The 16,192-nt window shown below is 46.4% G+C and overlaps 1 protein-coding gene across 4 annotated transcripts in view; it reads left to right on the top strand.

Annotated features, from left to right (window-relative positions):
- The window catches only part of GNB1 (G protein subunit beta 1), a 92,240-nt gene that overhangs the window by 63,019 nt on the left and 13,029 nt on the right, over positions 1–16,192 (top strand). For all 4 annotated transcript variants that reach the window (XM_060013111.1, XM_060013101.1, XM_060013083.1 and 1 more), the window contains 5 exons: positions 2,617–2,719; positions 7,763–7,801; positions 9,409–9,515; positions 13,642–13,705; positions 15,020–15,182. In XM_060013111.1, the coding sequence (XP_059869094.1) occupies positions 2,663–2,719; positions 7,763–7,801; positions 9,409–9,515; positions 13,642–13,705; positions 15,020–15,182 (430 nt within the window). In that variant the 5' untranslated portion in view covers positions 2,617–2,662. The remainder of the gene's footprint in view (positions 1–2,616; positions 2,720–7,762; positions 7,802–9,408; positions 9,516–13,641; positions 13,706–15,019; positions 15,183–16,192) is intronic.

Genomic DNA, 16,192 nt, shown 5'->3' with positions numbered 1-16,192 from the left:
AATTTCTCTAGTTTAAAGCAATACAGCTGGGTGATTATCATGTATTGATATGTATTCTTTTATAATATGTAAAAAAAGAGCACCTAATTAAAAGAAATATTTAATTTTAATATCTCAGGAGCTATTCCATCTAATACTAGGATTTGGGTCTTTACCTAAAGACCACCTAGCATCTCTGAAAGTTCTTTTTGTTTATCTCGATCCTAGGAGTTTGTTGGTTTTGTCCTTACTTTAAAAACTAGCGTAGCTTTTTAGTGTTTAAATTAGGATCAGAAAACATGGTTTGTTGACTAAAACTAACTGTTTAATTCAGTGTACCTTATGACAACATTAGCTGTTAGTTTTCTTCACGTTGATTTTGGAAGGATTGAATGAAGTAGCTTCTCCACGGACTAAGAACAATTCTTTAACGTGGGGGTGGGGAGTGTTACTGGGATAAAACTGCCCCCAGCTCTGCCGATTGTCCTTATAGTATAGTTTGATCACGTGTGAAATGCGTGCGCTGCAACAGGCCGCCAGGGTTGGTGGGGAGGATGCAGGGCCGTCCGTAAGCTCAGGAAACGCATCGGCACAGCTTTCTGTTTTAAAATTATTTCGTGTTCTTTTGGCACTGTTAGTTATTATTTCATACATTAATATTCATCAGCTGCGGTCCTCAGAGTTTGATACATGAAAACGAGAGAGAGAATGAGCCCGGTTATCACGTAGGGTAACTCCAGCCATGCTCCCTTTGTCCAGGGAGGCGCCAGGGAGTCTGCGTGGGCGAAGCTTGCCCGGGCTTACAACACCCACTTGAAGTAATGCCTCTAGGAACAGTGGTGTCACTGTCTTGCCTTCCCGGACGGCTGGAGGGGCAGGCCCTGCCTTTGTCCTCTGAGATGCCTCAGCTCCGTGTCACGGCCCCACCCCGTTAGGCCTTTCCTGGTAGTTCTGCAGACTTTCATTTAGGGTCAGCCCGAGGGACTTGATGCCTCTAGAAGCCCAGCACTTCCCCTTCTGCTTCCTTCCCGGCCCGCCCCGGCAGCTAATGGCGTTTTGTGACTGTGAATAGATGTGGGCTGGTGGGTGCAGGTGAGGGCAGGAACCAGGAACTTAACACATACTTTTTAAAGATGCTTTTTATTGGGAAAGGTATTTTTGTTTTCTCAATAAGTATTCTGTAATATAGACCATGTAACAATTACTTTGAATGCTTTTGTACAGAAAAGGAAAGTTTATCTAGACTGGGAACTAACAACTACGTTTCTTGGGTCATCCAGATTATTTCCCCCAGGTGTGTTTCCGTTTTAAGAAAATAATTACTGTTAATTAAATATCTGGTGTATATTATAATAACCCTGTGACTTTCACACAAAATCTATGATGGAAGAATTCTCCCCTCTGTGTTTGCATAGGAAATTGAGGCCCTTGCACAAGCTGTGTTTGCCTGTGGGAGCTAATTGTATTCTTAAGTGATTAAAAGATGTTGATAATTGTGTCTTCAGCTTCGTGATAGGTTGGTCATAGTTAGGATTGACCTAACAGCTACGTTCTTGGTCAGAAATGCAACCCCCAATTACGACATTCCCTTGGGAAAATAAGTCTCTTGTTTAATAGGATAATTGTGTTTTGACCCTGCTTTCAGGAATACTGTCTGATGAGCCTGGGGGTGGGGCAGGGTCAAGAGTGGGCAACAGGGCTGTTTGTACTGAGCCTACTTTGGCCTGTACCTATAAGGACTGCAGTGTTGTTTCTGATTCTCCTGGGATCCCAGAGCTCATTTTGGTGGGAGAGTAAGTTGTCCTGAATCAGAGGCCTGTTGGACACCAAACCGAGTCTTTTTAGAATTGCTGTGTGGGACTTCCCTGGTGGCGCAGTGGTTAAGAATCCACCTGCCAATGCAGGGGACACGGGTTCGAGCCCTGGTCTGGGAAGATCCCACATGCTGCGGAGCACCTAAGCCCGTGCGCCACAGCTACTGAGCCTGCGCTCTAGAGCCCGTGTGCCGCCATTCCTGAAGCCCGCGTGCCTAGAGCCCGTGCTCCGTAACAAGAGAAGCCACTGCAACGAGAAGCCCGCGCACCGCAACGAAGAGTAGCCTGTGCTCGCTGCAACTAGAGAAAGCCCGCGTGTAGCAACGAAGACCCAACGCAGCCAAAAAAAAAACAATGAGAATCACTGTGTGAACGTTCTGATGTCTTCTGGGCAGTCACAGGTTCAAGATCATTGACACGGCTTTGAGGTGCTGGGTTGCCAGGTTGCCGCTGTACTCTATTTCCTGAACTAACTACCCCAGGGTTTTCATGTGAGAGCTATTCTGAACGTCAGTCTTAGTTTATAGTGAGACCCAAATCCTTCGTGAAACCTGCTTCTAAACAGATTTTTCTTTCTTCAGCCCACCACCACCTTTTGAATAGTCTATTAGACGTTGTCATTGAACAAAGCTTGTGTATAATAGTAATTATACTTTGTTAACCCAGCCCTTGTAGGCATTTTATACCTTCTTATGAATGCTGAAGAAAGGTACTCTGATTTGTAATGAAACCATAGCTCTCAACATTTCAACTTCGTTCTCTCACCTGCTTCATTAAATTACTCAGTCATTGTTTATTAATTTTTTGTGCTTTTCTCTTTCAGATCTAAGATTCTTTGAGGTGGCTTTGAAGAGCACTAAGATTAGAAGATGAGTGAACTTGACCAGTTACGGCAGGAGGCCGAACAGCTTAAAAACCAGATTAGAGTACGTAGCTATGTGTGCTCCGTTTTGTTAATCGTTTGGATTTCAGATGCGATGTTACCATTTTAAGGAAAGATGGGTTACAGAATACAGACTATTCATTGTTTTGGATTGAAATTGAATCTTAAGTGGCCCGGGATGTAGAAATTACAGATCCAGGGCTTCCCTGGTGGCGCAGTGGTTGAGAGTCCGCCTGCCGATGCAGGGGACACGGGTTCGTGCCCCGGTCCGGGAAGATCCCACATGCCGTGGAGCGGCTGGGCCCGTGAGCCATGGCCGCTGAGCCTGCGCGTCCGGAGCCTGTGCTCCACAACGGGAGAGGCCACAACAGTGAGAGGCCCGCGTACCGCGCAAAAAAAAAAAAAAAAGAAAAAAGAAAAAGAAATTACAGATCCAGGTATTTGGCCTAGGACATTATTTTCAGGATTTTGTTTTCTTTCTTTCTTTCTTTTTTTAAACATCATTATTGGAGTATAATTGCCTTACAATGTTTTATTAGTTTCTGCTAGGATTTTGTTTTCTAGCATATTTTCACTTCACTATACAGCATATGTTTCCATAGAATTTATAGACATCTTTTTGTACCTTTTTTCTTGACTTTGGGAATTAGCTTTGTGACATTCTTTTGGTCACTGTATAGAGTGTGGTATTCACTTCCCACACTGTGACTGCTAAGTTGAGGGCAGGAAACTTGTTTAAAAATAAGAGTATTAACAACAGTAATAAAAAGTATTTTAAGTGCAGGTGATTTGTTCTTAATTTTGAAAAAAGGGGTTTCCTAGGGATGGTTATGGCTCTTAGAGCACTAACATCTATCTTCAAAGAGATGCTCTATTCAAATAGAGCATCTCTTTGAAGATAAAAACAGCCAGTATCATTCAGCTGTCCTGTAGAAAGTAGGATAGTTGCAGAGTTCTCAAGCATTACCTCCCAATCTGTCACTGATGTTTATAATGGTGCACTGCAGAACCCGTGAACTTTTAAAAGGGGATGCATACTAGGTCCAACTATAAGGATGGAGCCTAATTATTTCCTTTTAAAAGACCAATTATATGTTCAGAAAGCCTAGTGGTAATTGGAAAGAAAGATCAGCATCATTTTAGCCGACTTTTTCTTGAAGTTGAGAAAAGATAATGGAATTATCTGAGATCTACCATCAAAGAGGAAACAGAAAATATCCTTTTACTGTAAGAATTTCAAATCTTAACATTTAAAACATACGATACAGCTCAATAAAAATAAGGAAGAGTTAGTATTTTTAATGGTTTGCTCTGATCAGATTGGTTTAATACGTCCAGCCACACTCCAGAATATAGAAATCAGAATTTTGTTTTTCTAGCAACAGTAAGTTGTTGTTTATAAGTTGTTCATAAATAGTGGGTTCAGATCTCTTCGTAGCAAATAAGAGTTCGTATGGCATAGGTAAAAAAAAAAAAATCCAAATTCGGTGGAAAAAAATAAAGGCTGAAAGTCAGTGTTGCATCTCTTCTTCCCATTTTTTAGACCCATTTTCTGTAAAGCACACAAAACCCTCCTCTTAGGGGACAGAGCTGTCGTGTGAGCCACATGTGGAATTTAAAGCTGTAAAAAGAAACTGGTAGAATTAATTTTTAACAACTGTATCTAAACCAATATATCTAACAGATCACCATTTTGATATATAATTAATAAATACATTTACTTTTTACACTCTTTTTTAGTACTGAGTCTTGCCAATTCAGGGTCTCTTACATGAAATGGCCTCAGCGTGTACCCGTGGCATCTCCCGTGGCACCTGCTCCACGTGGACCATCCCCAGGAGAGTGGACGAGCTGCACAGCCATCTCCACACCCATCTGCACAGGCCTTGCCTCTGAGGCTGTGCTGGTTTCTTTGCACAGTATAGGGTCGACAAAGCTGTTTGAGTCTATTACATCAAATGGGAACAGAAGACTTTCTTTAACAAAGGAAAAAAACACCCTTTTCCCCCTGATTACCCAAGGGACACATGCTTGTTAAAGAATGTAGGGCACAGCAAATCAAACAAGAGATGGTAGATGATTCTGAGAGGGGTCGCTTGCTTTATTAGATTGGTCTTTAAGCTGAAAGACCCCAGAGGGACCGTGTCGTCTTACTTTTGATCATGTTTGTGAGGAAACACGGGCTCTCAACGGGATGCCGATTGAAATACGGCATGTCTTAAACACATGGGCTACCAGTGGATGAAGGGGAACTCCACGAAATGTACAGGCGCAAATTTTTTTTCAAAGTGACTGTGCCAACCCTGCAAGTGAACAAGACGGGCCGAGTGACGCGTATGGGTGCTTGTCTCCATTGACAGCAGAGCCGCGGTGGTCAGTGCAGCCCTAGTGGGATGGGCCTGGCCGCGTGCTGCCCTGTGCTGGACCGACATCCAGCCGGGATAAGGCCTGACTGACTGTGGGTGTGTGTGTTCCTCTGGGTGAGGGGCAGGAAGGTGACCTGCTGTCTTCAGTGACTTTTCTCAGCACAGACAGTATAGGAGCCTTGGCTAAATAATAAGCCATTGTGAACGTATCACCAGGCCGTTAAATTGGAATTTAATCTAAAAAATGTTGAAGATTTCTGTCTTCATTAAGCAGTTACAGAGATGGTTTCCATTAGAAGACTTCTTCCTACAGGGTTGGAAGTTGAAGATTGAATTGCTCTGAGGATATTGTACTCATTTACATTGAGCACTTGTTGGCTAAAATGAAGACTGAATTTGAGTTCCCTGTGTTTAAAATGGTTTTTCTCTCTGTTCTCTGTGGTGTCACTGCAGTCTGCTCTGGACATTACGAAACCCATTTCAATCTCTGGACACTAACCAGAATGAAGCCACTTAAGTCCCATGGTTTACTTTTTCCATTTAAAAAATTCTTGTTAGGGACTTCCCTGGCAGTCCAGTGGTTAGGACTTGGCGCTTCCACTGCAGTGGACCAGGTTCAATCCCTGGTCGGGGAACTAAGATCCTGCAAGCCACATGGCACAGCCAAAAAACAAATTAAAAATTCTTGTTATTTTTTAAAATTGAAAGCTGTGTATAATATCAGTAAGAATGGTACTCAGGGTGGTGCACTGGTGGTGCAGTGGTTAAGAATCCACCTGCCAATGCAGGGGACACGGGTTCAACCCCTGGTCTGGGAAGATGCCACATGCCGTGGAGCAACTAAGCCCATGCACTACAACTACTGAACCCACATGCCACAACTACTGAGCCCTGTGCCGCAACTACTGAGCACGTGTGTCGCAACTACTGAGCACGTGTGCCACAACTACTGAAGCCCGTGCGCCTAGAGCCTGTGCTCCGCAACAAGAGAAGCCACCGCAATGAGAAGCCCGCGCACTGCAACAGAGTAGCCCCTGCTCGCCGCAACTAGAGAAAGGCTGCGTGCAGCAACGAAGACCTAACATGGCCATAAATAAATAAATAAATAACACATTTAAAAAATGGTACTCAGAAATAAATATTGAACTCTGTAAGTAACTGATAGAGTCCCTGATGGAAAACCAGCTGCTCTGGGTCTCCCCTCCTCTTGGTCTTGACCCCAAGTTTAGGTGCTGGCACAGAAATACCTGATGATATAATTTTTGTGTTTTAATTAAATAAGCAGATTTAACTAAGCAGAATGGCTTCTGATAGGATAGTTTGAGTTGAATTTGGAATCAAATCCCTCTATAATCACCATCTCATTGAATATACTCCCTGTGCTGGGCTGGTGAGTATCAGCACCAGCTTCGTGAAGCGGTGAGACCGTCTGCCCTGGAGGGGTCCCCGGCCCCTCCCACACGAGTGCTCATATGTATGTCAGTGAGAGCAGGTGGTCAGATGACGACACAGTGGCAACGTTTCTGTTAGAAATTGTCATAATTTCCTTTGAAATTATTCCTACACAAAAAACCGTTTTAGGCCCCATCCCTACATTCAAAGTTTGATCCTCTTAAAGCTGTTGTCTCATTTTCCCTCAGAATGTATGGCTTTCTATTTGTAAAAATATATACGCTGGGGCTTCTCTGGTGGTGCAGTGGATAAGAATCCGCCTGCCAATGCAGGGGACACAGGTTCGATCCCAGGTTCCGGAAGATCCCACATGTCGCGAGCAACTAAGCCCGTGCGCCACAACTGCTGAAGCCCACGTGCCACAACTACTGAAGCCCACGTGCCACAACTACTGAAGCCCACGTGCCACAACTACTGAAGCCCGTGCGCCACAACTACTGAAGCCCACACGCCACAACTACTGAAGCCTGTGCGCCTAGAGCCCATGCTCCACGACAAGAGAAGCCACCACAGTGAGAAGAAGCCTGCGCACTGCAACGAAGAGTAGCCTGCGTGCAGCCACGAAGACCCAACACAGCCAAAAAATATATATCTATATATATATGTATATATATACACACTAATTTTGAGATTTCAAGATTTTTTTTCTAGTAACTTGGATCACTTAGGAACAATGAGAACATTTTAATTAGCTTGAGTAACATCCCTTTGTAGTTCTCACCTGCTTCACAAGGTCATTTTATAGATAAGAAAACAGGTAACAGGCTGCCAACAGCCAGTCTTCACCTGAATTTGGTGATCCTTCGCTCTTCTGTGTAGAGGTTAGCTTCAGGGATTGTTCGGCTTGGAAACAAGAGTCTTAGTTAACACACTCTAGAAGGAAAGTTCTCTGGGCCGGCCAGTCAGTGCTTTTTAGACGTTGTTTCTGTGGGCCCCCCGGCTCCTGGGCTGGTAGAAGGAGCGAGACGCACGTGCAGGTCTGTGGGAAGGTGCCGGAGCCTCGCAGGCAGGAGAGGAGGCTCTGGGGGCGCGGGGGCGCTGCGCGTTAGACGGGGTGGTCTGCAGGCCAGGCACGCACTTGTGTGTTGCTGGTTCTCTGTTCAGTGTGCTCGGGACCGTGGGTGCGGGGCTGGGGTGGGAGCGCGGCGAAGGAAGGGGTCTGAGCTCTCCCACCCTGGTGGAGGCTCTCCGGGACTGCAGTGCCAGCACCTTGGAGTGACTGTATCTGAAACAGCACTAATTCCCTCTTTATCATTGTCTTTCCCTAGGATGCTAGAAAAGCGTGTGCAGATGCAACTCTCTCCCAGGTAAGAGCAGTTTGTGCAGAGTCGCTGGTCTGGCCTGGAGGTTGGTGCTTGTGGCGCCTCCACTTGGGACCTCTAGAGGGAGCGCTCTGATTCTCTCCTGTGCACAGTGAGGGTGTGGGGCACTGCCCGAAGGGTTCTCCTGCGCAGACCCTTACCACGCTAGGCGAGGCCGTGGTGCGTCGCAGATGACAAATAATGTCTCTCGAGCCTTCTTGCGGAGGTCGGAGTTGTAAAGGTTATTGCAGTCTCGATACAGCTATTTCAGAGTTCCTCTTCCTAGCAAAATCTGCCTCAGAACTTCGATTTCTAAAGTCCAGTTTGGCGTATTCTCAAAAAGTTAAACATTAGTCATGACCCAGCAGTTCCACTCCTAGATGCATGCCCAGAGGAGCTGACGCTCAAACAAGCCCGTGTACGCACGTGCTCACGTCATCTCGGTTCCCAGCGGCCAGAGCAGGAAGCAGATATCCGCAGATGGAGGAGCGCAGGGACCAAGTGTGGCCTGTCCACGCGGTGGGACGTTACTCAGCCATAGAAGGGACGAATCTCGAGACATGGCGCTCAGTGAAAGAAGGTCACATGTTGTGTGATTCCATGCACGTGAAATGTGCAGACAGGTCGCCCTGTAGGGACAGAAGATAGGTTCATGGTTGCCCGGAGTTGGGGAGGAGGCTGTAGTGAGCAGCCACTTCATGAACGCGGGGTTTCCTCTGGGGGCGATGAGAGTGTCTTAGGAGGCAGCTGCGTGGCTATGCTAGATAGGACATACTCTCAAATGGTGCATTTCAACTCATTGAAAAACAATATTTTTGTCCAAAGAATTGAACAGAAATGTGAAAGAAAAATTATATTCCTACTTCTGTTGAGTATGATTTTTTTACATTGTCTTAGCGCTTTAGGAGATGTTGTTTAATTGGGGTTAAACAATAAGTTAAAGAAAAATTAGACTGCGTAGAATAACATGCATTTGAATCTCAAATGCACTTTGGACTGGACGTGTTTTTAAAGCTCATTATTGTGATACACTTAGATTCCATTTGTCAACCCAGAATCCTTAACATCAGGGTTTGTATGTTGAAGTGAACAGCAGGTTTGCATGTACAGTTTTGTGCCCTAAGCTACAGAGTACAGACGAGATTCCATCGTGGTCCAGCTCAGCGTACAGCCTGGTCGCTGGACAGCCTGTAGGGCTGGGGCCCTGTGTTCGATTGTGATGTAGGCTGACGAGGCTCTAATTCAGAGGAAACCCATGAGGGACTGACGGAGGCAGGAGGAGCTGGGCCGGGCGGCCAGCTAGGGAGACAGCAGAGACGGGAGGGGAGGCGGCTCTGGGCCAGCCCCAGGCCTGCTGCGCAGGGGGGCAGGGGACGCGGGTCCTGGAGAACAGGTAGAGTAGTGGACTTTCGAGAACCGGGAGAGGGAAGGTAGGTGCCCTGGGAAACGGGAGAAATCATGGAGCGAGGCCTGGCAGACTGGAAGGAGCAGGGCAGGCACAGCCGTGGCCAGGGCGCCGGGGCCAGTGAGCGGGCTGGGCGTGAAGGAGAGGAGACCTCGCGGGGAGAGCATGCGTCACGCGATGTTAATTTGCAGTAACTTTTATTTTTAAGATCACAAACAACGTCGACCCAGTGGGAAGAATCCAGATGCGTACCAGGAGAACGCTGAGGGGGCACTTGGCCAAAATCTACGCCATGCACTGGGGCACGGATTCCAGGTGTGTGGGGCGTGGGCACACGGAGCGCTTGACACGTGCACGGAGGAGAAAATAACCTGAACTCATTGGCTGTGACTTGTAAAGCAAAAATTAGGCGTTTGCGTCAGATGTGCGAGCAGGCCAAGACAGCAGCCCGGGTGCCCGAGCTCCATCTGTGTTCCCACCTGCCTCGGCCGAGCGCACACGGTCACCTCCTCACCACCCTCCCTTCGCCTTTGTCCTCCCAGCTCCGCGGCTCGGCGCCCGTGCCACCTTGGGGAGGTGACCTATCCTCTGTGCCATGGCTCCTCCTCTTTCCAGCCTGTTCCTCGTGGCCTCTTGTCCACACCCTCTCCTGGTTTCGGTGCCCTGGCTCAGGGATCAGAAGCCACTTCCTGCGGTGTCCGTGTCCGGAGGGTTAGAACAGCGACTCGTGTCCCAAGGTTCCTGCATGAGCCTGAGCTGGTCGTTGCTGCTGTCACCGCCTCTCCCCGGCCTGCCTGCCCCACCTCCCTTTCTTCTAGCCTCTCATTCTTTCTGCCTTGAATTCTGCCCCGTGTTCGGACCTCTTTCTAGGTTCCCCATCTCCGTCGCCCTCCCGGTCCCTCCTCTCCTTGCCCTTAACCTGCAGCAGCATTGAAATGAAATCCATTCGGCTCTTTTCTGTTCCTCTTTTAGAGGCTGCTGGGAAGTCTTTCTCCACTTTTCCACCCAAGTAATTACATAAAATGCTGTGTGACTTTGTGACTGTAACATGTTCTTTCAAATAGCTAACATGGTATTTCAGATGCCTTTCTTAGAGGAGCATTTTTTTCATGTTTAATTATCAGAGAAGAATTGTTTGCTTGGTTGTTTTTTTCTTTGTTCATGAAATTGCCTGCTTTAGAGTGTCAACAGCTACAGAACAAAAGAGTCTATTTTTAGTTTTTTTCTGTAGACTATCCCATATAATTCCAAATGCAAATGAGAGCTAACTTAGATCATTTCAATGATGGCAGTAATCAGAAAGAATAAAAATGGGAAAAGAAAGAAAAATGCCCTTACTAGTCAATCCACCTTAGAATTTATTGTCAAAAGTAGATGGTAACCAAACAGTATCTTACCTTTGGGTCTTTCCTCCCATCTGTGGGAACATCAGTGTCCTGATTAGACAGGACGTTGGATGGTTAGTGATGTGTCACTTGTGCCCTGAGAGGTGACCAAGAGCTGTGCTCAAGGAACTAAGGCAGGTGTGTGGCCAGAGCTGTGGTGATGTGGAGAGGGGCTCGGGGGAGGCCGGGGGCCGGCAGCACCAGATCTCACAGGCATCCTGAGCACTGCTGCCAGGCCTTGCGTGCCCTCTGGTTCCAACACAACTTCTGCCTCGAGAGCCCTGTGGTCGAAGGAACGAACGCAAAGGCAGGAATAAGCAGCACCGCGTTCCGGGTCGTGGTCACCCCTGAGAGAAGGGGTGATGTGGGAGACCCGGGAGGCGCTGTTGGGTGTTGCATGGGTCTTGTTCTCTTTCTTGGACAGCGTCTTGGGTGCGTGCTCTTCAAAGGACATTTATTTTTATAGTGCCCTTATATGAGAGCTGTCTTTTACAGTCATAAACAAGGAAAACAAAAAATGATACCAAAGAGGACCTTTGCTATCCAGACCCCTTCAGAGATTTTTTTTTGTTTTTTGTAGATAGCTGTGTTTTCTGGAGAGGTAAAATAGGTAAAATTCTGCCTCTTTAAAGTCCAAAGAAAGTTTATTTTTATTTTGGATGTACATTTTGTTTAAGGCATCTTCATAAACAAAGGGTATTGTACAGCCTTTTTTCATGATTCAGAACTGTAATTTGGGAATGCCAGTTATTTGATCATGTTTGTATAATTCATGGAATCTCTCAAACTATTGCACTGATTAGCAGTTTTCTTTTAAAACTATAGGAGATACCCACAGTGAGGTTTGTGTATATGCATGTGTCAGTACACATTATGTATGCATTTATAACATGTTTATCAATACGTTGTAATTTTTTTATACTCAAAGTCTACTTTTTGTAACATTTGAGAGTCTCAGTCACATGAATTAATGCTAAACTCCCCGCCCCCTTTTTAAATTAATTAATTAATTTATTTTTGGCTGTGTCTTCGTTGCTGCGCGTGGGCTTTCTCTAGTTGCAGCGGCGGGGGCTGCTCTTCGTTGTGGTGCGTGGGCTTCTCGTTGTGGTGGCTTCTCTTGTTGCAGAGCACGGGCTCTAGAGCGCAGGCTCAGTAGTTGTGGTGCACGGGCTTAGTTGCTCCATGGCATGTGGGATCTTCCCGGACCAGGGCTTGAACCCGTGTCCCCTGCATTGGCAGACAGATTCTTAACCACTGTGCCACCAGGGAAGCCCTATCTCCCCTGTTTGAAGTCTGCTGAAGTGTTATAATTGAGAGTGAAACCCAGCGAGGCTTGAGAGTCCTCCCTCCTCAGAGTAAATGAAGGGCCTGAGTGAGGCCTTTGGATCTGCACCTCTATCTACTTAACCCCTGTTTTCAGCGTCCTGGAGCCCTGGGCATCCTCCTGGTTCTTGCCTCGGTGTTCTGGGTGGGTGGCACCTCGGGGGAACTGAGAGCTCTAGGAGACAGAAGGAACCAGGTCCCAAGCGGTCGTCCTACTGGGGATTAAGAGGTGTGTCTTTTCTCACCTTCTGGAGGATCAGGGGCTGCTTAATGTCTCTCTAACCCTGGGGCACGTCAGCACATAGTAAGCTTTCCGACCAGGAGGCCTTTCTAGAGGTGACCCTCCCGGAGGACGAGCTTCTTTACGTCAGCTCTGATGTTCATCCAAAGCCTGTGCTTAGAGGAGCCTGGCGGAAATGGAGCCGCAGAGCGACCCTGGTTCCGATTACATGGGGTCTTTCAAGTGCCTAATATGTTTATAACTGCACCTTGATGCAGGGGTTTACTTTAAGAAATTGCATCCAAAGAATAATAGGATTGGAGCCTGCATGTAGTTCAGTTCCTGGATAAGTTTTTCATGCAGTGCTGAACACGTATTTATTCCCCGCCAGACTCATTGCTGGCTCCCTGAGAAGGGTGCGCATCAGAGCGCAGAGCTGGACGAAAAGGACCCGCTGTCAGAGGGATTCGAGGGATTTTACCTCCAGGTTTTGACCAGTTCAGGAAGCCGAGTATATTGCGGCTGAAATGGTTGAGACCCGTGTTTTGATAAAATCTCTAAAACTGAAAATCCTTCTCCTTATTTACCATGCTGACACGTATCTCTGCGTGGGATTATGGAGAGAGCCTTCTTGCCGTTCCTCGAAAACAGCACAGTCTGTACAACAGAGTTCCTTAGGATATCTTATGAGTACTGGTGGTTCCCTGAATTTACTCTCACTTGAAATTCCTTTGCCCATTAGTCATGTTTTCCTTTTGCGGTTTCCTGTCTTCTTTCTGCAAATACAGACTGAGCACCTTTTCAAGACACAGATCCCAAACGGCACAGTTGACCAGAGCAAGAAAATTGTTACGAAAAATATTCCTGATAGTTAACTAGTGTCTTCTGTGGGGCCAGGCACAGCTGTGCTTTAGATTGTCATCTCTTTGCAAAGCAGGTGGAAAGGGGGTGCCTCCTCAGTGTTTGTAAGGGCCTTGCAGTCCCATTTTGGCTCAGTCTGGGAAATTTTCATGGGGTATCTTTGGTGAGAAATGTCTCATAAATTTTGAATATCTAAAAACTTATTAGTCCTTTATATTTAGGCTTTCTACGTGTCAGAATGGAACAGAAAATTATATACTAAATATTTTCTACCACCTTTGACTCATGAAAGAAAGATCTGTAGGTCTCAAATCTGATTTATGGTGAACAGAAAACAAACAGAAGCAGTTCTAGGCAACCAGCTTGTCTCGTCTGACCAGCCAAGGGACTGTGGCAGGTCTTCACCTGAAGACAAGCACGATTGAACCTGAGCTGTTATCGCTGGCAGTATTTTCTTTTCATGCTTTCAAAGTTGGTCTAACAATTAGAACATTTTTTTGGGGGGGGGTGCTTATAAATAAGTGCACTTTGTCAGCAAATGTAATGTTGAAGCGCGTTAGTCATCACTAAAGTTTAGTTTTCATTCGTTGTCTTTGGGTGACTTCCCTTGTTGGTGTGGTACTCATGGTTTGCTTTTTTCTTTTTCCTCCAGGCTTCTAGTTAGTGCCTCACAGGATGGTAAGCTTATCATCTGGGATAGCTACACCACGAACAAGGTAGGTAGTGCAAACCCTTCCCGGAAAAGCGGCCCGGGAAAGGCGGGTGTTTAAACTCTGGGTTCACTTACGTAAAATGTATAACGGGAGAGGGTGGGGGAGCACAGTGAGTTCGTTTTTGTGTGAAGCCATATGGGTCAGGTGGAAGCCCAGTCACGTGGCTGGCATGTGTCACTGGTGCTGCTGGGCCAGCGTGGTGCTGCTGCGATGTGTCGTCTCTTTACAGAGCAGGTTGGGGGAGCCTCCTGAAGTTTCTAGGCAACTGGAGTCCAGTTTTAGCTCAGTCTGGGAAACCTCATGCTTTATTCAAAAATACAGAGATACAGCTTTCCGTTTAGTCGACTAGTTTTTACAAGAAATAATCTGAAAGAGTTTATACTTTGAAGTATAAATTAAATTATTTTAAAATTTCAGTCCAGGGTTGTATCATATTGAATGAAAAAGCACTACCGTTGGTCTAAACGCGTGTAACAGACAGAATTCAGTTTTATTTTACTGGAGGACACCACACGTGTATGACAGAATCCAGTACTTACAACAAATCTGTCTCAAACACAGGGAGGTGTGTGGTAGGATTAATTACAGTGATTTCTAGTTTGATTACTTCACTAAAAATGCTTTATTTTTGGAGTGAATTTTATAGCCATTTTGACAAGCCAGTGAAATGTTTTCCTTTTACTATATAATTGTGATTCAGAGGCTATGTTGCTATTACTTAAGTGTCTACCTAACTGTAAGTTAGGACTTTATTAAAACTCTACATTTGGGAATTCCCTGGTAGTCCAGTGTTACGACTCAGTGCTTTCACTGCTGAGGGCCTGGGTTCGCTCCCTGGTTGGAAAACTAAGATCCCACAAGCTACGTGGTGTGGCCTAAATAAATAAATAAAACTGCATAGGGGCTTCCCTGGTGGCGCAGTGGTTGAGAGTCTGCCTGCCGATGCAGGGGACACGGGTTCGTGCCCCGGTCCGGGAAGCTCCCACGTGCCGTGGAGCGGCTGGGCCCGTGAGCCACGGCCGCTGAGCCTGCACGTCCGGAGCCTGTGGTCCGCAACGGGAGAGGCCGCAACAGTGAGAGACCCGCGTACCGCAAAAAAAAAACAACAAACCTACATTAAATTGGTGTGCAGCACTGGATTTCTAATTAAATTATTACTTTATCTGACTGCCCACACATATAAAATATTTTCAGAATAATTTTGGCCACTGTTTTGCTGTGCAGTGAAAGTTGAAGACTAGAAGCAGGATCATAAATGTCAGTAGTTAATGTTTGTGACCTTGAGCGTGCTTGCATCACGTGTGTCTTGTCATTTAGGTTCATGCCATCCCTCTGCGTTCCTCGTGGGTCATGACATGCGCATATGCCCCTTCTGGCAACTATGTGGCCTGCGGTGGCCTGGATAACATTTGCTCCATTTACAATCTGAAAACCCGTGAAGGGAATGTACGTGTGAGTCGTGAACTGGCTGGACACACAGGTACGCGTTCTCCTCAGTAACCTCAAAGCTTATGCGCTGTGTGCCTTGCAGGAGTTACATGCTGTGGACACTCACCCCTTCTCAACAACTATTTAATGAGCTTGGCTGCATCAATGGCCAGATATACTCTTAAATGAAATCAAACACAGGCCTTGGTATTCCTGTATCAGTAAGAAGCCTTTGGATATAAGTCGCTGCAGTGGCTGTTGTCAAGGATCTTGGGAACGTAGGTCGCTCCGCAGCAGCTGGACGCAGTTCGAGGCGTTACCTCCTTCTGAACCTCCTTCCATCCTGAGTGCGTTTCCAGAAGGGTTCCTAATCTAGACATGTGCAAGCGTGCACGTGTCTCCCTGTGCGCACACACACGTACTTACCCACATATCGAGACACCCTTACTGATCTCTTAGCATCCTTCATAATGACTGGCATTCTTGTTGCACAGGAAGCAGAACAGAGTCCTCAGGCTCAGTGCTTTTGAACGTAGCCAGCTCTATGCGTTGGGGGTGGTGTGTTATTTTGGCTCCTGTTTGCTTTGGGGTTGCTTCCTTCTTTAACTTTCTATCTTCTTAAAGTAGAAACTTAGATCTTCCTACTTTTTCAAATATAAATTACCCTCTAAGCGTGGCTTTAACTGTATTATCATTCAGTGGGAAACATTTTTAATACCCTTTTGATAACTTGTTATTGGTTTCTAATCAAATGCCATTATGTTCAGAGAAGATGTTCTGTACCAGTTCAGTTTTTCACATTTATGGAGACTTGCTTCCGGTGGAGCGGGTGGTCTGAGGATGACACGCTGCACGCGCCTGGGAGTCCAGGCTGTGGGGCAGGTTCTCAGCGTGTTCGTCAAAGCAGGACTTTGACACTGTTCACAGCTGTTGGTAGAAGGCTCTGTTGGTAGAAGGCATGTTCATGACTGTCGTACGTTCCTGATGAAGTGACCCTCTTTCTCAGAACCTTCTGTGTTGGCAAGTCGGCTTTATCTGATGTTGACGTAGCTGCTCCAGCCG

Source organism: Delphinus delphis, chromosome 1 (genome assembly GCF_949987515.2).
Source record: "Delphinus delphis chromosome 1, mDelDel1.2, whole genome shotgun sequence".
Classification (NCBI taxonomy): Eukaryota; Metazoa; Chordata; class Mammalia; order Artiodactyla; family Delphinidae; genus Delphinus; species Delphinus delphis.
This window is presented reverse-complemented; position numbering and strand designations above follow the sequence as displayed.